The sequence below is a fragment of the Microtus pennsylvanicus genome, chromosome 21 (genome assembly GCF_037038515.1).
Source record: "Microtus pennsylvanicus isolate mMicPen1 chromosome 21, mMicPen1.hap1, whole genome shotgun sequence".
NCBI classification, from domain to species: domain Eukaryota; kingdom Metazoa; phylum Chordata; class Mammalia; order Rodentia; family Cricetidae; genus Microtus; species Microtus pennsylvanicus.
In genome coordinates, this window is record NC_134599.1 from 15,890,233 (window position 1) to 15,912,588 (window position 22,356).

At 41.3% G+C, this 22,356-nt stretch overlaps 1 protein-coding gene across 2 annotated transcripts; it reads left to right on the plus strand.

The window, feature by feature from the left end:
- The first annotated feature begins 2 nt into the window (after window positions 1-2).
- Window positions 3-20,946, plus strand: Fam228b (family with sequence similarity 228 member B). 2 transcript variants are annotated; one of them, XM_075955516.1, is made up of 10 exons: window positions 3-99; window positions 761-892; window positions 6,168-6,236; window positions 7,334-7,525; window positions 8,084-8,164; window positions 9,818-9,905; window positions 9,992-10,148; window positions 12,499-12,606; window positions 17,965-18,109; window positions 20,786-20,946. In XM_075955516.1, exons 2-9 carry the CDS (start codon window positions 794-796, stop codon window positions 18,080-18,082), a joined length of 912 nt encoding a protein of 303 aa, XP_075811631.1. In that variant the 5' UTR covers window positions 3-99; window positions 761-793; the 3' UTR covers window positions 18,083-18,109; window positions 20,786-20,946. The 2 variants fall into 2 exon arrangements, with proteins under 2 accessions (XP_075811631.1, XP_075811629.1); XM_075955514.1 differs by having other exon boundaries at window positions 55-368.
- Window positions 20,947-22,356: the final 1,410 nt, after the last annotated feature.

Sequence of the window (22,356 nt, forward strand, 5' to 3'; positions counted from 1 at the left end):
GCACAGACGAAAGCGGATTGGCTGTGGCAGCTGTCTGTTAGTGCGAGGCCGGCCCCCGCTCAGGTTTGCGGGCCGCGGTCCTCGGTGCTGCCCGACGAGGTGAGCGCGCGCGCTCTTGTCGCCTCTCGTGGCCGTGGGGCGCGTGGGGCCGCGTCCAGGAGACCGAGGCCCTAACGTTCGCGCGTTCTGAAGCCACGGTCTCGGGCTGGGGCCGCGGGCGCACTGTGCTGCGGGAGAGCCGAAAACTCTGCCTGCCGCCAGAGGGGGCCGAAGGGCCTGGTCGAGGCCTGCACTGCCTGGCGGCCTCGCGCACACGGTCTGCGTCAGCGGGCGGAGCGGGGACCGGACCTCGCGGGCTCTACTCCCTGGTGAGCGAGCCTGGTGCCTGGATCCACCGTGGGGACAGCCTCCGAAGTCCCCTTTCCCCACACATGCAGACCCTGGGGAGGGCTTGGAGCCTCTTGGAGCTTGAAGACCCGAATTTCGTCCAAAATTCCCTTTCTTCTCCAAGAGCTCATTTGTGCCCCAGTAGTTTGATCAGCTTTAGGGAACTGCTGGGGATGAGATTCCTAGAGGCTGGTCGGATGACCCGTAGCCATGAGGTCTCCAAAAGTCCCCTGTTTCATGGCAACCGGAAGGGAAACAAGGATGGTCCGTTTTCGAAGATTCATTCCACGGATGCCCAAGGTCATGAGTGTTGATTATTAAATAAAAAAGAAAACTACTGTGAATTTTAATTACAAAATAAACGCTGTTTTAGCTTTTCTAGGGACCCTGTTACTTGGTGACCACAATGAAAAATGGGAACCAAGATGATCTGGTAACGGGCACACTTCCTAAGCGCAAGAGCTCCAAAGAATGGTTGGAACCACAGTCGCTTTCTTTTATGGAGGTATAGTGTATGACTTTTGAGGTCTTTGCTTAGAGAGGGGTCTTGTACTAACTTGAGCTTTTTTTTCTTCCCTGTTCTAGTCCTTTGCTTCTCAGTAGAGAGCTGCTTAAAGTAGAATCACAAGCCACTGATTTATAAACCTTTTCTAATATAGATAGCAAAGCTGTTAAACATCCACTGAAACTTGGATATATTTTTCCAAATAGTTTTATTAAGGTATAATTGGTATACAGTAAATACATACACTTAAAGTGCATAATTTGCTAAGTTTTGGCATGTATGTGCTCCCGAAACCATTGTTACACATCAAGATAACAAGTATATTCAATATTCCCAGTTTCCTCATGTCCTTTGCAGTGCCTCCCCACCCCCAACATTTCCGACATTTCCTATAACCACGCTGACTTAAAAAGTTTTATGCAGGGAAAACTTACATGTTCTTTTTTTTTTTTTTTTTTTTTTTTGAGATCGATGTCCTGGAACTCATTCTGTAAAACAGGCTGGTCTCCAACTAAAAGATCCAGCTGCCTCTTGCTCCTGAGTGTTGAGGTTAAAGGCCTGCGCCACCATGCCTGGCTCTTACGTCATCCTTTTATCTGGCTGCTTTCACTTAACACTGTTTTTCGGTTCCTCCACGCTGTTGTACGCATCACTAATTAGTCCAGTGCTCCTCTTAGCAACTGCCCGTCTCCTCAATGACTGTGTTCCAATTGGTCCGTCTTATTGATGGGCATTTGGGTTGTTTCCAATCTGAAGCAATTAAAAGCTTTTCTAACTGGGCAATGGTGGCACACGCCTTTAATTCTAGCATTGAGGAGGCAGAGGCAGGCAGATCTTTGCGAGTTCAAGGCCAGCCTGGTCTACAGAGTTCCAGGACAGTCAGGGCTACACAGAGAAACCCTGTCTTGAAAAGCCGAAAATAAAAATAAATAAATAAATAAATAATAAAGCTCTTCTAAGCATTCACATTCATGTCATGGTATGGACATTTTTCATTTTCCTTTGGTAACTTTTAGTTGTGAGATAAATTAACGTTTTGCGAAGCTGTCAAACTATTTACATTCCCATTAGCAGCATATGATAGTTACAGTTTTTTTCATGTTCTATCCAACATTGGTATAGTCTTAAGTTTTATTGTATAGTTAAAAGACTATTAATTAGTCATTAAGACATCTTTGCTTGCTATTTATCTTTTTGGGTGAAGTTTGTTCAAATATTTTGTTCTTTCTAGAATTAGGTTATTATTGAAATTTTAATATTGAGATATAATTTATAGATCATAACAGTCACTTCTTTAAAATGTACAATTAAGTATCCTTTCAGTTTTTTTCACAAGGCTTTGTGTCTTCTACTACTCTTTTAATTCTAGAATATTTTCATCATTCCTAAGAAGAAGCTATTTCCTTCTGCAATTGCACCTCATTCTCTTTGCCCTCTAGTTGTTGGTAACATAATCTACTTTCTATTTCTGTGGATTTGCCTATCCTAGGCATTTATACAAGTGAGTCATACATAATATGTGGTCCTTTGTGACTGGCTTCTTTCCCTTGGAATAATGTTTTCAAAGTTCAACCATGCACTCATGCTTTTTAAACAGCTTTTTATATGTGTGTGTACAGGTGTTTGTATACGTCAGAAGGGGGTGTTGGGTCCCTTGGAGCTAGAATTTTGATGTTGTAAGTTACCTAATGTGGGACTGAGAACTGTCCTGACCTCACTCTGGTCCTCTGGAAGAGGAACAAGCACTCTTCACCAGACTTTCTCTTTAGTTCCTACGCCCTTTTTTCTTTTTTCTTTCTTTCTTTCTTTCTTTCTTTCTTTCTTTCTTTCTTTCTTTCTTTCTCTCTTTTCTTTCTTTCTTTCCTTCTTTTTTGTTTTTTTGTTTTTGTTTTTTTGTTTTTCAAGACAGGGTTTCTCTATAGCTTTGGAGCCTGTCCTGGCACTAGCTCTTGTAGACCAGGCTGGCCTTAAACTCACAAAAATCTGCCTCCTGAGTGCTGGGATTAAAGGCGTGCACCACCACTGCCCAGCCTCCTACGTCCTCCTTTTCATGACCAAATACTATCTCAGTGCTTGGATGCCACATTTTATTTCATCAGGTGCTGAACATTTGAATTGTTTCTAGTGTTTTGTTGTTATGAACATTGTTCTCATGAACTTTTGTATACGACTTTTAGTTTGAACATGTTTTCAGTTCTTTTGTAACATAGGATTGGATTTGCTGAGTCAAATAACTCTGTCCCTAACGTTTTGGGAAACCAGCAGAGATTCCCAGGACAGCTGGACCGTTTATAGTCTCAGCAGTACATGAAGGCTCCAGTTTCTCCACTATTTGGAGTTTATTGAACTTGGTGTTATTTGTGGGCTTACAGTTTGTGAAAATGCCCTTCCTCTTTCAGGTACTATTTCCTTCCTTCGCTCCTCACACCCCCACTTCTGTCTCTCTGACAAGTCTCTGTGTTGTCCGTGCTGTTCTCAAACTCCAGTGCTCCTGCCTCAACCTCTGCAGCCTGGGTTTCCAGACGTGTCACTAAGCCTAGGTCTGAAGTGAACTATTTCTAATGCTATACCGTCTTGTTTATGTCATCTTCAATCTTCTGTTAAACTCACTGAAATTTGTGTCTTTTTAAAACGTAAGAACTGAAAAAAACAAAATAAAACGTAAGAACTGGATTTTTCCACTTTTCTTGCTTCTGTTTGTTTGCTAAGTTTGTCCTTTCATTTTTAGCATATTTTTACCCTTTCCAAAATCTCTTTTTTTTCTTTTAGATAGGACTTTACTGTATAGTGTAGCCTGACTTTCAACTCTTTCTCTTCCTGCTTCAACCTCATAAGAAACTGGAATAACTGGAATTAGGGCATGTGTACCATGCCCACACCCCCAAAGGCTTTATATTTCAGTTTCAACAAATGGACCGTCCTAGTATTGCTGATGTTTTTCTTAAGTGTGGGTCACATTTTCCTTTTCCTCTGTGTCTGTTTTAGGCAGTATGAATGATGCATTTTAGAGGACCTTGATTCTTTTATGTCATTATGAGGAATATTAAACTTCCCAGACGCTTAACTTTGCTGAGTTGAGGCTCCAAATTTTGTCTTCCAGTTGGCAGCAGGTGAAGCCACTCTGCTTTTCTTAAGCTTTGGTTTTACTGCATAGAGTCTGGTCCACAGAGAGGGCAAGTGCTTACTGGAGATTTGGCCAGTCCTTTCGTGGACTTTGCGGCACTCTTTCTGTGACCCTTTTAGAGATGTCTCCTTTCCTCTCTCATCTCATCATGGTTGGGCCTGAGGATGTGGTTCAGTGATAGAGCACTTGCCTAGCTTGCACAAGCTTAATCTCCAGCAGTGCTAAGGAAAACGTCTTCCATAGTTACCAATCAGTAAGACTGCACGCATGGGAGTTTTCGCTACCTTCATTAGCTCTGGCTGAAACGAGTCGGGCACGAAGGGATGGGGCTGTGTGGGCACTTTGGACCACTCTCCAGGGCCTTCAGATTGCTGATTTTGTGTTGTTTTGTTTTGTTTGTCTGTGCAAAGGGAAGAAAGAAAATAAATTCTGAAACCAAGGATATTGGTTCACATCTGTAATCCTTGCACTTGGAAAGTTGAGGCAGGTGGATCACAAGTCTAAAACTCCTGAGCAAGTTTTAGACTAGGCTGGAATACATAGTCAGACTCCATTACACACAAAATAGTAGATACATATTTGAGTTTGTATTGTGGTTCAGTTATGTTTGGTGGCACACAACTTTAAACCCAGTACTCAGGAGTCAGAGAGGCAGGCAGATCTCTGAATTTGAAGATAATCTGGTCTACATAGTGAGTTTTAGAACAGCCAGGGCTATAAAGTGATTCCCTGTCTCAAAATGAACAACAACAAAAAGCCCACCAAGCCCACACAAAAATACATAAATTTATTAGGTGATTACAAGGTCTTCATTAATAATAAATGTATTTATTTTAATTATATGTATGTCTGTATTGCCTTTGAGAAAAAATGTTTCAGTCTATCAAGCTGGTAGATTGTTATGGAAAATTAGTTAAAGAAACATACACAGGCCTGTAATCCCAGCACTTGGGAGACCAAGACAAGGAATGGATTGGCAGTAGTTTGAGGTCAGCCAGGGCTATATAATGAGTCCAGGCCAGTCTGGGCTACATTCTAAGATCCTGTCTTAGAACAATGTAAGAAGACTTTAAGAGAAAATGTCTCTATTTCAATCCACCATTCTTATATTTTATAAAGATCCAGCCATATATTTGATTATACTTTTATATTTCATGTTTATTTGTAAGTTTGTGGATAAAAAATGTAACCCATGATTCATATTATCCACCGTCTTTACATTTTAGTATTTGTTCGTTTGTTTATTGATGGATTGGTTTCTTCAAGACAGAGTTTCTCTGTGTAGCCCCGGTTGTCCTGGAACTCAGAGGTCTGCCTGCCTCCTGAGTGATGGGATTAAAGATGTGTGCCACCATGCCAGACTTTACATTTTCGTTTTTATTTTTATTTATTTATTTTTGGTTTTTTGAGACAGGGTTTCTCTGTGGCTTTGGAGCCTGTCCTGGAACTAGCTCTGTAGACCAGGCTGGTCTCGAACTCACAGAGATCCGCCTGCCTCTGCCTCCCGAGTGCTGGGATTAAAGGCATGCGCCACCATCTCCCGGCTTCTCCACATTTTCGTTTTTAAAAAGCAATTTTCAAAGTCAAATCAATAGGTAAATTCGTTATAAAAGAGTAAGAATAGGACCAGGAAGTGTAATGAAGCCCTTTCTTTGACCTTGTGTTGTTTTATTTCAGTTACTTTTTTCTAGGATTAGTTTTGCCTAAGGTGTGCTAAACTCATAGTCTTCCATTAGACATACAGAGAGATCAGTCTGTCAAGTAGAGCCTGTGCATGTCTGTCTTTACCCAGAAAGGTAAAAACATTTGCCAGAGATGTGGGGAAGTCATTTGATGGTTCTGGGACTCAAAACGCCTGTGAGGTCAATTATTTTTTGCCCTAGAATGAGCTGTAACCAAGAGCAGAAAGATCGAAAGAGTCTTTGAGAAAGCGCTCAGTGACATAGAAACATTGGGTTTACAGAGAGTGTTTCAGGGATATGCCTTTCATATAAAAATACAATAAGAGAATGTTTCAGGGATATGCCTTTCATATAAAAATATAATAAGAGAATGTTTTAGGGATATGCCTTTCATATAAAAATATAATAAGCTCAGATAATGCTAATGATTGTTCAAGATTTGATATTTGGACTAATTCTGTTCTTTTAGGCTTTAGCTAAAGAAGACACTGATGCAGCTGTTCAATCAATTTTATACAGAGAAAATTATGTAATAAAGGTAAGAATTAGCTACAAAATGCATCTTAGATAATTTTTTTTCATTTCCATGTAGTTTCTACTTAACAACTTTGAGTAAAACTTGAGGTTTTAAATAATTAGAAAATAGAATTAAAAACACTCATTAGCAATTGAGATTAAGTGGAACACATCTCTGAGAGTGTTTTAATGACTGCCAATCTCCTGTGCTTTGGGAGACTTTCTTTAGTGTTGTACAGGTGAGTATACCTGCCACACACATACGTGTCATAAAATAATTTTGCTAGAATGACTTCACTTATAATGTATGCAAAGTTGCTATATTTTCTCTCCTCCCACTGTGTGATATATTTGATCTATTTTAATTTAAATAAAACCTTTTTTTTTGAGACCAGGTTTTTCTGTGTAGACCTAGCTATCCTGGAACTTGCTCTGTATATCTGGCTAGCCTCAAGCTCAGAAATCTGACTGGCCTCTGCATCCCAAGTGTTAGGATTAAAGGCATGCACCACCTCTGCCCAGCTTAAATAAAATTTGTATTTATTATTATTGTACATGTGTGTATGTGTGATATATGTGTGGACACACATGCCGTGGCACACACGTGGAAGTCACAGGACAACTTTACAGACTTGGTTCTCTTCTTTACCATTATATGGGTTCTGGGGTCACAGGTTGCCAGGATTAAGGGACAAACTTCTTCACCTGCTAAGTCATCTCACTGACCCAGCATATTTAATTATCAAGAGGGTGGGCATGTGCCTCCATTGTCCATGTATCCTTGTTTTTGGCAGTGTGTGCCAAATGATGGAAGCCTTATTTATTTATTTGTTTGTTTGTTTATTTATTTATTTAGCTATGAGTGCTATGTATACCTGTATACCAGAAGAGAGCATCAGGTCCCATTATAGATGGTAGTAAGCCACCAATGTGGTAGCTGAGAATTGAACTCTGGGCCTCTGGAAGAGTGGCCAGTGCTCTTAACCACTGAGCCATCTCTCCAGCCCCCAATGGTGGATTGTCCTGAAGAATAATTTAAGCTATGAAGTTTAAGTTTTATAAAATTTTAGGAGATAAAAGCTTCAGGATAATTTTTTTCTTTCTGTCACTGTTTACTAGGAATTAGACAAGTATTTAAATCATTACGAATTCTTAAATGAAAGAAGAAAAGAAATGTTGTATAAAAAATGGGTTGAGCGTGTGGAAGATCCTCTACAGAAGAAAATTATAGAAAAAGTTTCTTCACATAAGAAGATTAAAAAGAGGAGACGACAAGAATTAGAGAATTTTTTGAAATATGTTAATAAGAAGGTACTAAGAGGTGATTTTGTACTTTTATAGTGGTTTAAAAATTATGTTTATCTTTGCTCACTGGCTCATCCAGAGTCCTGCCTCTTCCTCTTCTATTTATGTACAACCAATACTCTGATATAAACAATATATTCTTTTAAAAAATTAAATTGTATTTATTTATTCTCTCTCTCTCTCTCTCTCTCTCTCTCTCTCTCTCTCTCTCTCTCTGTGTGTGTGTGTGTGTGTGTGTGTGTGTGTGTGTGTATGTGATGAGCTCTTGGAAGTCAGAGTTCTCTTCCTACTGTATTAGTTCAAGGGATTGCACTGAGGCCATCAGTCTGGTGGCAGGACTTTACCCACTGAACTGTCATGTGCATGAAGAGATGGCATCGATGCATTGGTGCTATTCTCAAGCATAAGACTGGAACCTTGTGGGGCTGGGACTGTAGCTCAGTGCCTCAGGTTTGTCCCTTATGACTGAGAACAGGAATACAAACTGTTAAACTTTTGACTTCCGTTATCCTCAAAGTTAATTGTGTACCCTTTCTTATGTGCAGTTTTATTTCCTTCCTATAGGAAAATGCGTTTATAGAGCATTATGATCCAAAAGAATATGACCCTTTTTATACGAACAAAGAGGACCCCAATTTTCTGAAGGTAGGCAGGTTTTTTTAATCATGGTGGTATGTGTGTGGTTGTTGTAAGTGTGCTTATCGTAGGTGTTGCTTGCCCTTGCGTGAGTTCTTAAAGTTCAATAGCACTGTTAGTAGTTTCCTCCCTAGTATTTTAGAAAAGGAATGAATAACCCAAAGGCCAAAGACGAATTAATCTCAGAAAGTATGAAAATGTTGTATAATAATTGAGTAATAGGAAATGTTTAAATATTTTCAAAGACTTTAGATTTTGTTACAGAAGTAATACATTCTTTTGTTTTGTTTGTATTTTGAGACAGGGTCTCTTTATGTAGTGTTGGCTGTTCTGGAACTCACTATGTAGACCTGGCTGGCCTCACAGAGAACCGCCTGCCTCTGCCTCTCTAGTGCTGGGATTAAAGATCTGATGAGTTCTTATAATAAATGAGAAAATTAACTTTAAATTCAGAATATAAATAAAATAAAATAAAACAATCCATGTAACTGGAAGTTTCTCCCCTGGCTGCTAGTTCCTGAGTAACCACTCGAAGGCTTAGAATTAATTATAAATGTTGGGCCGATGGCACAGGCTTATTTCTTGCTAGCTCTTATATTTAAATTAACCCATTTTTATTAATCTAAGTATTGTCTGTTGGCATTTGTTCATTGGATGGCTGCTGGTGTTACCCTGGCTCTGCCCTTCTTCACCTGTTTCTCTGCTTGGATTTCCCACCTGGGTCTCTCCTGCTTTGCCATAGGCCAAAGGAGCTTTATTTATTAACCAGTGAGAACAACACATATTCACAGTGTATAGGATCGTAATTAATCTTGATAATAAAAACCAGGGGTCAGATATTTGTCAGAACACAAACAAAATATCACAACATTTCCACTTCCCAAAACAAACTCATTAACATTTTTATTTACCTTTCTGGACTTCTTTATCTATTTAAAACTAGTTGGTGTTAACCAAATGTTTGCTTTTCGTTCTATGTATAAAGCATTCATTCTACCACTGAGTCTACTGTCTCCTAAAGAAATCCATCTCCCCTGCTGTTGTGTGAGGCAGTGTAGCACAAATAGGTTATTTGTCAATTCACCCACCTATGAGCAGCAGGGCATAAATGAGTCTCTAGGCATTTACCACACCTTGCAATGTTGTCATTTTCCTGAAGACTGAGTATTGCTCTTACAAACGATTTTTATGATGCTTATCTCTGTAGCGGTTTGTGACCCGGAAGTTATTTTATCTGTTCCCACACATGTGCATGCAACCTACAGGCATTAAGTGCCTTAGATACCGATGACGGTAAAAAGAAACAGACGGACAGGGGCGGCAGTAATGAGCAAGCGAAAGGGGAAAGGGAGCATTTTCTCAGTTACGGTTCCCTCCTCCCAGGTGATCCTAACTTGTTGACCAGACAGCCATCAGTGCAGATGGAGGCATTAGAGCAGAGCAGGGTGGGAGATGCAGACGGGCTCTCAAAGCTGTATGACCTCATAAGAAGAGTGTCAGAGAACCCATCTCTTTTGAATGTGTTACATATGTTAATAGCTCTATGTTAATAGGTCCCATGTCTTGACTCTTCTGGCGTGAAAACATATGGGTGTGTAGGGTGGACTGAATGCTGATACTCAGACCTGCAGCCCAGGCCTCAAAGAAGTGCTTCTCTTGTAGGTTATCATACCGCCAGTTCGTGACCCTTTGAAGAAAGCTCAATATGACAAGGATGATGAGAAGCGAACTCTTCTTCAGTGTGAGACTGGTACGTAACTCTTAGGCGACTCCTAGCCTGACAGCGAAGGCAGTTGTATTTAAGCATGCTGATTTAGGTTGCTAATTTTCTTGCAGGCAGAATCTATACAATGAAAGAATTTAAAGAGATCGAGAAGGCCCAATTGCAGTCCAGGTTCCCGAGTATTTCTAATTCAAGGCAATGCATGACTCCAAATGAATGGCTTAAAGTGCCCATGAGATATATAGAGAGTGAATTTTGTAAAAAGAGCAGGTAATAATTGATGTAATAGAAGTTGTGGGCTTCCTGGACTTTGAAAATTCTTTCTTGAGATAGTGATCTGTTTCAGTAATGATTTTGAAAATGAAGTCTGCTGTAATTTATTGTTCCTCCATATGTGATGTGTTTCTTGAGTTCTATCAGGATTCTCCAATTTTGGCTTTTGTTGGGTAGGCTATGAGGTATCTAAGCTTAGTTTTTCCTCTTAGAGTCCTCTGAAATTTTCATTTTTATCAGTATGCATATTTCATTAATTTTGGGGGAGAATCTAGACCATTATTACTTCAAATATTTCTCATGTACCATTTGTCTGCGTTTAATTTCTGAGGTTCTGTGTGTGTGTGACCATGGGTAATACCCACAGTTGTGTAAGTCTTGGATAGTGGTTGACTTTGCTTACTGTGTTTGGGTTAGATGATTTCTATTGAGCTGGCTGTAAGCTCACAGAGCCTCCTTGTTGCGTGCTGTCTGCTGGTGAACCCATCAGAGACACCAACTGTGATATCATGACTTTAGCTTTGCCATGTGATTTTTCAGAGTTTTCACCTTTTCCAAAATTCTTCATCTTTTAGTGCACTTTTTCAACCAGAATTTTTCAAAGGCCATACTAATCATAATTATTTAAATTTCTGATCTGATAGATCCAACATTAGGATCATTTCTGAATTTAGTTCAGTCTGGTTCTGTTGATTGCCTTAAATCTTGACTAGGCATTATATTTTGCCTGTTTTTTTTTGCTTGCCTTATAATTTTAAAAGATTTATTTATATTTATGTGTTTTGTCTGCGTGTCTATTTTTACATGACGTGTATAGCTAGTGACTGCAGAGGACAGAAGAGGGTATTAGATACCCTGAGACCAGAGTTAAATGGGAGCCACCATACTCGGCATTGAACCTGGCTCCTCTGGAAGAACAGTCACCTTGTTTGTTTGTTTGTTTGTTTGTTTTTGTTTTTGAGAGAGGTTCCCACCATGCCCTGGGCTGTCTTTGAACTCCCCCTGTACATCAGGTTAGCTTTGAACTCAGCTCTAGAGATCTTCCTGCCTCTGTTTCCTAAGTGCTGTATTTAAAGGCGTGCACCCCACAACTAACCCGAATTTTATGGTTTTTTTTTTATTGAGTATCAGACACTTGAGATGGAAAAATAGTGCAGATGCAAGGTTTTTTTCTTTTGTTTTGTAGAAACTGACATGCCTCTTCTGCCTCCCATTAGTATTGGGGGAATTGGCTTATTAGAAGTTGATCTATGTTTGGGTATTATAGCTGTTGCCTTTAGCACTCTACAGACAGTAAAAACAAGTATGCCATGCGTGTGCAGCTCACAGAAGCCAAAGGAAGTTATTGGACCCCCTCGGGCAATTGTGAACTGTCCATGTGGGTGCTGTAAATTGAACCTGGGTCCTCTGGAAGGGCAGCCAGTGCTCTTAACAGCTAAGCCAGCCACCATCCAACTCTCCAGATCTCTAAAGAGTTTTTTTTTAATTGTTATTGTTTTTAAGATGTTTTTATTTTGAATTTCTTTGTATCTGTGTGATTCTGTGTATGGGTGTGGGAACATGAGTGCAGGGGTCTGCAGAGTCCAGACGAGAGTGTTGGGTGTTATGGTGCTGGAGTTGCAGGTGTTTGTGAGCTGTCAGAGTGGTTGCTGGGGACCAAACTTAGGTCATTTGGAAAAGCAGGTTTTGCAGCTTAGCTATGTCTCTAGGCCTGACTTTCTTTGTTTCTGCCTGTTTGTTTGTTTTTAAATAGGAAACCATGTTGTGTGAGGGCCTCAGGATGATAGCAGAGGGATAAAATAAAGAGATTGATATGATAAAAGAAAAGATTTATGCAGTTTCATAACTGGAGGGTCAGGAAGAAAGAGAAAATTCGAAGTTGGAGCTCATGTGCTGACTGCAGGATTTCACGCGTGCTGGGCAGGCTCTCTGTCTCTGAGCCTGTCTCCAGCCTGCTGTTCTAAGAGCTGTCATCATTGTGTTTATCTCCTATGGCTGCCCTATTTGTGGCAGTCTTCTTGTCTCTGCCTCCCAAGGGCTGAGAATACAGGCCTGTTCTACTACATCTGACTTTATGACTTCTTTCTACATTAGAGTGTAAACTCCCAAGGATTAGAGGAAAGGGTTCAACTTTGCCTGCCTAATCTTGGTTCTCAGCGAACATCATGCCATTCTCCATTATGGTTTCAGAAGCTCTTAAACAACTAGTATCATTGAGAAAGTATAGCAGTGTCAAGTGATGGTATTTTGGATCATATTTATAGCAGTCAGTATCTAATGATAATTAAAGCTTAAATGCAAATGAACACTGTTTCGCAATGTCCTGACACATGCTTTCTTGTTAAAGGGTCAAAGTAAAGGTGAATTTTAATGCTGGTAGTTTTGATTTGAATCCACTGAGAAGGGTGCCTGATATTCTGGATTTCCAGGAGAAAGAAAAGGCAGTCAGTTACAAGTAAGCCTCTTGTTTTATAACTTTGCTCTCCTTTCATTTAAGATGCGTAGCTGTGTTGCCTTCTCTACCAGCCTTTCAGATTGCTTGAGTTAGTGCCAAGGCCTCACACAATGTCAGGGTAAGGAGACTTTTCTTTGTTTAAAGGAACAAATAGCACAGAAGCAGCAAGTACAAAAATGGGGCTGGGGGAGATGGTTAACAGCTTGTACTAAAGTTATGAGAATTTTAGACTGAAACTAGTTTTGGCAGGTATAGTCAGAAAAATACCTGCACCAGAGTGAGAACGTACAGCAGGGAAGGAATTCATAGAACTATGTGTGCAACATGGGAAGTAAGTTATTAGGTACTGATTAGTTAAAAATGAGAGGTTTCACACACAAAAGAGCTGGGTGGTTTACACACCTGTATTCCAGTACTTGAGAGGCTGAAGCAGGAAGATCTTAATTTTGAATACAGCCTGGGCTACATAGCAAGATCCTCCTGAGAAAATGGTGTGTGGCTAGAGATTTCTCCACATAGTTATAGAAAAAGGTTAAAAATAATAATAATATAATAATAATAATAATAGAATCCGTCATCGTTGCTAGAGGGAGTTGAAAATAGTGCAGAAACTTTGGGAAACAGTTTGTCAGTTTTCTAGAATGGTAAACATTACCTTACCATGTGGCATAGTTCTGTAGCAATGAGGTGAGCAGGCCTGCTTTTCGTCATGCTCAGCTCACGCATGGTTAGCTTTATACCCGAAATAACAACACACAAATTGTATTCTTTTAAACACTGCCTGGCCCATTGTATCTAGCCTTTTCTTGGCTAATTCTCACATCTTGCTTTAACCCATATTTAGTAATCTGTGTAGCACCACGAGGTGGTGGCTTACCGGGAAAGATTCAGCATGTCTGACCTGGCGGCTGGCTCCATGGCGTCTGGTTTCACTTCCCTTCTTCCCAGCATTCTGTTCTGTCTACTCCACTTATCTAAGTCCTGCCCTATCAAAAAGCCAAGGCAGTTTCTTTATTAACCAATGAGAGTAACACATAGACAGATGACCCTCCTCCATCATAGTTCTACTGCTGATTTTATTTGAGTGGTGTGTGTGTGTGTGTGGTGTGAGACATGGTTCTCACTGTTTAGTCCCCTGGCTGACCTAGAACTCATTCTTGACTCTGCCTCTAGAGTGCTGGGATTAAAGACATATACTATTATTCCCAGCCTACTGCCAGGTTTATATTCAGAAGAAATGAAAACATAGATCCAGCTGGGTGGTGGTGGCACACACCTTTAATTCCAACATTCAAGACAGAGATTAAATTACATTTATTTATGTATTTATATATTGTGTGTGTGACAGAGAGAGGGGAAAGAGAGGAAGAAAGAGGGAGGGAGGGAGGGAGGGAGGGAGAGAGAGAGAGAGAGGGAGAAAGAGAGAGAATATGAACATGAAAGTGTGTACCACAGCACAGAGGTAGGGTTTGCCCAAGTTCTTTTCTTCTGCCATGTAAGTCCCATGGATCAAACTCAAGTCATCAGACTTGACAGCAAGTGTTCTTACTACTGACCCATCTTGTTGACCCAGTAATCAACATCTTATTGTAATTTCTGTCACCGGGACAAAGGTTTTCATAAAACCTCTCCGAGTATGACTCAGATAATTGCTCACATTGTTGGACACCTGGGAACTTGTGTTTTAGATTAGAGGCATTAGTCTTCCAGCTCCCTCTGGAAAAGGAGTAAGACTAGATTCCATGAATGAGAGAAGCATCCCAATGATAGCAATAGGTGTGGAGAGGTGTTGTGTAATTTGGGGGGAGTTATACAGTTAATACCTGCCCCCAAACTGGACCAGTGCCAACAACCCTAAAATGACTTATTCAAGTTTATCCTTTTGTTTTGCTTTTCCAAACAGTTTCTCTGTGTGGCCCTGGCTGTTCTAGAACTTACTCTGTAGACCAGGCTGGTCTGGAACTCAGAAATCCACTTGCTTCTGCCTCTCCAGTGCTGGGATTAAGATATGCCTGCCTCCCTCTCAATCAAGTTCATCTTAATGAGAACAATGAATTTATCAGAGGTTAGTTATGGAGCAATGAGTAAGCATGGCCCACTCCACTCTTCCCTCTCTCTCCTATTGCAATACCACCTTTACTAGCCCTGTGTACGACTTTAAGTCTTAAGCAGGATTCATGTAAACCTGGGTGTAGTAATATGGGCGCAGCGGCGGGGCTACGTCCCCAAAACCCCAGCCGCCTGCCCGGCTAGCTTATGCCCTAAAATAATTACACGGACACTGTATTCTTTTAAAAACTGCTTGGCTCATTTCTACCTAGCATCTTCTAGGCTAACTCTCCCACCTGGACTAGCCCATTTCTTATCATCTGTATAACACCGGTCTTACCGGGAAGATTCTAGCCTAAGTTCATCCTGGGTCAGAGCTTCATAGCGTGCGTCTTCCCTGGAGCAGGTAGCATGGCGTCTCTCCTGCGTCTGCTCAGGAGAGGAGAGCTTCGGAGTCTGACCTCACTTCCTCTTCCTCCCGGCATTCTGTTCTGTTTACTCCACCCACCTAAGGGTGGGCCTATCCAATGGGCCTAGCAGTTTCTTTATTGCTTAGCCAATGAAATCAACAGATTGATATATGACACTCCCACATCACTTCCCCTTTTTCTGTTTAAACAAAAAAAGGAAGGCTTTAACCTTAACATAGCAAAATTACATATAACAAAACAGTTATCAAGTAAAAATTACATCAGAAACATTTATACATATAACAAAATTGACCATAAATCTCTATCAATAAAGCAAAATCTATACTAATGCAAATTATTCATGTCTATATCATATCCCCCTTTAAATGTAAAAGAACATTTATAAACTATATTTGGGAACATGGGCGCAGTTTTTTCTCTCCAAACTGCTTCCTGCTGAATGGGGGCGTCGTTAATTGGGTCTTTCATGGTATAACCTGTGTGCTAGTTTCATCTCAGTTGGCAGTTGAGCAAAGCAATTTTCTGAAGATGTTCACAGCAACCCTTCAGGAGGACGTGGTCCATCATACCAAATCAGAATAGAAGAAATCCATAGAGTCTCATCCTCTGTGAAAACAAAAGAAGAATCTCTTTTCCAAAGTATCATATCCTTAGATCCAAATTCTGAAATCATACCCTCATGATATCCGTTCTGGTTCCACTGGGTAGCCCATATAATGAAATGTCTCTCTGTACTTAGCTCCTTCACAGTCAAAAATTTTAAAGAAAACACAATGTACATAATCCAGATTCTCTGTGAATTTTCCATCTTTACGCGGCTTATTTTTATTTATATCTATAACTATCTGTACTCTGTCTCTTTAAAGACTTTACTTTTACTTTTTTCTTTTTAAACCATTAACTTTATTCTCTCTATTCTTTTTCTTCTCTCTCCCAAGCCTACGTACATTCATCCAACAGTGTGACTCATTTAGTGGTCTGAATCTGTCCTATTGTGAATCTACAATTTTTTACTATCCAGGAGCACTTTTGATTTGCGCCTTTAAATCACTAGGCACTTAAGAATCTAAGCTGTGACATTCCTAGGTTAACTTTTTGCTTTTTGAGCGTAAATCTGTAGACCAGGCTGTCTTTGAACTCTCAGAGATCCGCCTGTCTCTGCCTCCCAGGCATTGGGATTAAAGGTGTTTGCTACTACACCTTGAACTCACAGAGATCTGTTTGTCTCTGCCTTCTAGGCACTGGGATTAAAGGCGTGTGCTACCACACCTTGAAGTCACAGAGGTTTACTTTAAGAATTTTAACTTTTAGTCTGCATATATTTTTTACACTGTAAATCATTTAAAATTTTTCTTTGTCTTTGAATCTCTCTTTACTGTATATCTCTCTTTTTCTGACCACATGAGTCCTTAATTTAGCAAGCAATATCAGTAGAATTAAAGCCGTGGCTTTGCGGGCTAGATGTAGCCCATTCCTTAGCTGAGGTACTGGCTGTAAGGTCCCTGCCAGCCAGCAAGCTACAACAGACAACACTCAAGTCCTCTCTCGGTAGCTGGCCCTCCTGCCTCAAACAGTCAGAGTTTGCCCTTGCAGGACAGCCCAGAAAGCCGGCATTTTTAAACGCGCAGCTTTTTTCCTGCTATGGCTGAAAACCGAAAAGCATGCGTTCAGCTTTTCGCCAACACCGTTTAAGTGTTTCGTGGCAGGACCTCTTAATGAGCTGCAGGCTTTGCAGCTAAAGCTGAGTCAGGAAGCCTCTCTTAGATGAGGCGCTTGCTTGCCTCTAGCAAGCAGAGCAGACCCAAGAAATTGCCATAAGAAACATGCTTTACTCTATTCTTTTCCAAGCTTTCTCAGGCTTTCTGTGGACTCATTTAGCCACACGACTGGGCGTCATTTGTAGTAATAGGGACGCAGCGGCGGGGCTACGTCCCCAAAACCCCAGCCGCCTGCCCGGCTAGCTTATGCCCTAAAATAATTACACGGACACTGTATTCTTTTAAAAACTGCTTGGCTCATTTCTACCTAGCATCTTCTAGGCTAACTCTCCCACCTGGACTAGCCCATTTCTTATCATCTGTATAACACCGGTCTTACCGGGAAGATTCTAGCCTAAGTCCATCCTGGGTCAGAGCTTCATAGCGTGCGTCGTCCCTGGAGCAGGTAGCATGGCGTCTCTCCTGCGTCTGCTCAGGAGAGGAGAGCTTCGGAGTCTGACCTCACTTCCTCTTCCTCCCGGCATTCTGTTCTGTTTACTCCACCCACCTAAGGGTGGGCCTATCCAATGGGCCTAGCAGTTTCTTTATTGCTTAGCCAATGAAATCAACAGATTGATATATGACACTCCCACATCACCTGGGTTTGGAGTGCTACCTACCAGCAGCATAGGCAACTATGGGCGTGGACATGTGGCACAGAAAACAGACTCTAGGAAAGAAAGATACATGAATGTGTGCTCTGTCCTTCTTCTTAAAGGCCCTGTCTTGGCAGACACTCTGCAGACATAAGAAGGGTAGCTTGTTTAGCTGTAGTCTGGCATAAGAACACTTAAAAATGGCAGCGTGCTGCAAGACAGCGTCACTCTGACCAGTATTTGGAGGACCAATTTCACTAGGTCAGGCTGATTTTAGGTCAGTTTGGAGCTTCTCAAGGATAGCAAATGCACAATGCTGAGGGCATTGTTCAGGACAAGGGACTATCACTCAGCTGTTTGATTATATAGTTTCAACAAATATAATACTAAAACAAGGTGGTTACCTTTTAGTTTTCATAAGAATGTGAGTTCATATAGATCTCATAAACTTAGATTTTAAATGAAGATGTTAAGTTCTTCTACTGAGTTAAATGTTAAAAGGATTGCTCCTGGTTCTTCCTACAGAAACAAAGGACTTTCCTCTCTGGAGAGTGAAGATCCGTGTCTCCAGGAGGGAAAAAACCCAAGTTCTAAAGGGATCAGTGCTAAAGGTCGCCATTCTTCTGCAGCCCTCTGCCAGTAGGTAGAGAGGAACGGGGACCAGGATGCGGTGAGAGCTGGGACAGTCAGTCCCATTTTGTGATACACAGGGCAGCACTTGCTGACACCCAGTCCAAGCAGCTGGGAACTTCTTGATATGGTAGGCTTTGCAGAATCCAGGATGCTATTGAGCACATCATTAGTGGGCAGTAGAAGAAACTAAGACCGGTGTCATTCAGAGGCAGTGGAGAGTGTCCTTGCAGCCTGATGGAGCCACATAGTGGACTTCCCAGATGGTCTAGTATTTCCTTGGCTCCTGAGTTGACTCCTGATTGGGTAATCTGTCTACCACCTCTACCCTCTTTCTCTGATTTACCTGTAGTCAAGAAAAAAAATTGTTTCTTTTAATTCAGATCAAGAATTAGTTTTAAAAAGGATCAATACTAAAAGCAGTAAGCTCTAAGAAGGAAAGTAACAGCTCCCAAATGTAGACTGCCTAGCGATAGAGGTGTTCATAGAGACCTCAATCCCACGGGAACTCCAGTGCTGTGGTGTCCTGTGACAGAGCTAGTCTGACACAAGTAGGTCTAGAGGGTACTATTACACTTCAGTTTCCCTTCCCATCGCTGGGTCCTGTACGATGGGGACAGTCTCTTCTCCGAGGAGATTTATTTTATCCATTCCTGAGAGTTTCCTAAACCTGTCAGCACTCTGTTTTACCGTCTTTGCCTGTCGTTGTTTAGTTCTTTTTTCCATGTGGTTGCTTACTTTGTACCCTACCTTAACAAATACCTTTCTGAGTCAGGCAGTATGTAAGGGGCTGGATCCATAATGGTGAACTGCGGGGAAATCTCTGCTTTTGTTGAGCTTTTGACGGTAAAGAAAGAGAACAATCAAAATAAATGTAGAACAGGTGAGTTGATGAGTGAGGAGGAGAAAGTTAGATAAGGACAGCAAAGAAGGGGATGGATGAGGACACCATTTTAAATGGAGAAACCAGGAAAGGCTTCCTGGAAGAGATGACATTGTTCAGTGGCCTTAGAAACTGAGGATGGGATGGGCATGATGGAGCACATCTTCAATTCCAGTACTTGGGAAGCAGAGACAGGAAGACCTCTGTAAATTCGAGGCCAGCCTGGTCTATATTGAGTTCTAGGACAGCCAGGGCTACACAGAGAAACCCTGTCTTGAAAAATCAAAAAAAAAAAAAAGGAAAGGAGCTGAGGGTGGGCCATGGAGAGTCTTAGGGGGAAGCACATCCAGGGAGCAGATTGACACAGCAGCTTGAGGAGGGAATGAGGCTGACAAGAGGGGACTGGAGAGAGGTAGGTACCACTCGGAAGCCATTCAGAGATTTTGATTATACACATACCTAAGTGACTTTGGGGGAAGGTTTTTTCTTTATTTTCCTTTTTTTTTTTTTAATTGGTTGTTGTCTAGTTTCTTAGAGACAGCATTTCATGGTTTTATGTATCCTAGACTGGCCTTGAACTCTTTATATAGCTAAGGGTAGCCTTGAATTCTTCATCCTTTTGCCTCCACCTCCCACATGCTAGGATTACAGGTGTGCACCATGACACCTGACAAAGTGACATTATAAAAAAAAAACATGGCTGCTTTGTAGCCAGCTATATGCAGGCCAGAACAATCTGGCTGGTAGACCAGGGCACTGAATCAGGAGCATAGTAACTTGATGTCTAGTGATGGCCGTGTGGTCATGGGACCTAAGGAGAGAGCAAGACAACAAAGCTATTAGTGTTCGACATGTGAATCGAGTATTCTTGAGGTTTTTGTCTTGAGGAGCCTGGATGGACGATGGTCCTACTTCTGATTATAAAAGTTGGACTGGAACTTGGAGAGATTAAGGAAGAAGTACAAAGATGAGGTAATGCTCCCTGGGGCTAAATTAAAGATACATTTACCATTCCAATGTACACTTATAAGATATGACTATTGAGTAATTTAGCCTTTTCTCTAGCTGTTCATCAGGATGTAGCCCAATGGAGAGTATTTACCTATCATGTGCGAAATTCAGTCTCCAGCAGTCTCTTTCTTAAAAAAGAAACAGACGAATAAGTAAGGAAGTAGTAAGCATGTTCTGTAAAGGTAGTTTCCCCTAGCCTAGGTGTCCTCAGATGCTAAGTGTAATCAGAATACAAAGGCTCTCACTTCTATAGTTAGCATGACTAAGTGACAGAATGACTGTGTGCTCCTCCTAGCCTGGAATTTGCTGTGAAGACCAGGTGGGCCTCAAATCCACAGATCTCTGACAGCTTCTGTCCCTGGAGTGCTAGGATTAAAGGAAGCTCTCTCTCCCTTTCTCCCTGCCCCCCCCTCTCTCTCACACACACACACACAGGTTCTTGAAGACTCATCTTCACACATTTAGAACATAACATTTTCTCCCTAACAAATACCAATACTAAAATCAAGTATATTTTAGTAATATTCAGCTGTATTTAGCAACATTTATCTTTTACCTCAACCTCCCAGAGGAGCTGTGCAGTGGGCAGGTGGGTGTAATCTGAAGGTCAAAGGAGATATGAGGTTGGACGTGCATAATGTGATTTGAAGTCACAAGATAACCTGAGAATGAGTTTCCAAAGGGATGATGGCTAGATTCTGTGAGCAGTGTCAACTCTGGCCAGAATGACTTTGGGAGATCAGCTCCCATAGCCAAGGAACTTTCTGGTCCTGTAACCCTTTATTACTATGTCACACTCAACTCCTTTGTTACTTTCAAAAGGTTGTGACAACCACACATCCTGATTCCTGATCTGAACAAGGACCCACAAAAGAAGGCTGCTTTAGACGAAGTTACCTGCTGGCAGGAATCCTTCTGAGGCGAACCAAGGAAGAAACATAAGAATCATTCTGTTCTCTACAATAAACTTCTTTTGATATAGAGTTCAGTGCCTGTGATGATTAAGAAATTACAAGGTAAAAAAACCAAAACAAACAGAAAAACCGGGTGTGGTGGTGCACGCCTTTAATCCCAACACTTGGAAGGCAGAGGCAAGTGGCTCTCTGTGAGTTTGAGACCAGCCTGGTCTACAGGATGAATTCCAGGACAGCCAGGAATACACAGAGAAACCCTCTCTTGAAAACAAAAAGAAATGACATTACATTTCCCCAAAAGTGTATTTTCCTCTGAAATTAAAAAGTTCACAGAAGGGGCCAACAAAAAGAGCCATCTTCCTGAATGTCTGTCTCAGTTCACTTGGTTTGTGACTAAGTTATTCTTTCTTTTTTTTTATTTATTTAATTTATTTATTTATTAAGGATTTCTGCCTCCTCCCCGCAACCACCTCCCATTTCCCTCCCCCTCCCCCGATCAAGTCCCCCTCCCTCATCTGCTCGAAGAGCAATCAGGGATCCCTGACCTGTGGGAAGCCCAAGGACCGCCCACCTCTATCCAGGTCTCCTAAGGTGAGCATCCAAACTGCCTAGGCTCCCCCAAAGCCAGTACGTGCAGTGGGATCAAAAACCCACTGCGATTGTTCTTGAGTTCTCAGTATTCCTCATTGTCCGCTATGTTCAGCTAGTCCGGATTTATCCCATGCTTTTTCAGACCCAGGCCAGCTGGCCTTGGTGAGTTCCCGATAGAACATCCCCATTGTCTCAGTGTATGGGTGCACCCCTCGCGGTCCTGACTTCTTGAATTTTGCATACAAATGGATGGAAATAGAAAACACTATCCTGAGTGAGGTAAACCAGACCCAAAAAGAGGTACATGGGATGTACTCACTCATATTTGGTTTCTAGCCATAAATAAAGGACATTGAGCTTATAATGCATGTTCTTAGAGAAGCTAAATAAGAAGGTGAACCCAAAGACAAACACATAGGCATCCTCATGAATATTAACCTTCATCAGGCGATGAAAGGAGACAGAGACAGAGGAGCACGGGACAGAAATCTCAAGGTCCAAATCAGGAGCAGAAGGAGACGGAGCACAAGCTAAGTTATTCTTTCTGCCTAGGATTCCTGAAATTGAGCTTTAAGATATCAATTGTATTGTCATATTTTATTGCAATGCCATATTTATTATTTGCCTTATTCCAGAAGTATTCTAGGCTCTTGCCTCCAATCTACAGGTGAAAAACTCAATTAAAAATTGTGAAACATTATATTGTGGGAAATTTCAGAAAAGTATATACAAATAGAGATAACTGTGTAAGAGACCCTCATCTAATCTCAATAAAGAAAATTTTATGGTCTGTCTTCACTTACTTTTCAACTACAACAGATTGTGTCCTAGATATGTTTTCAAAAAACGCCTGTCCAGGTAGTAGCGAGTGGACTTCTTTTCTTGCCC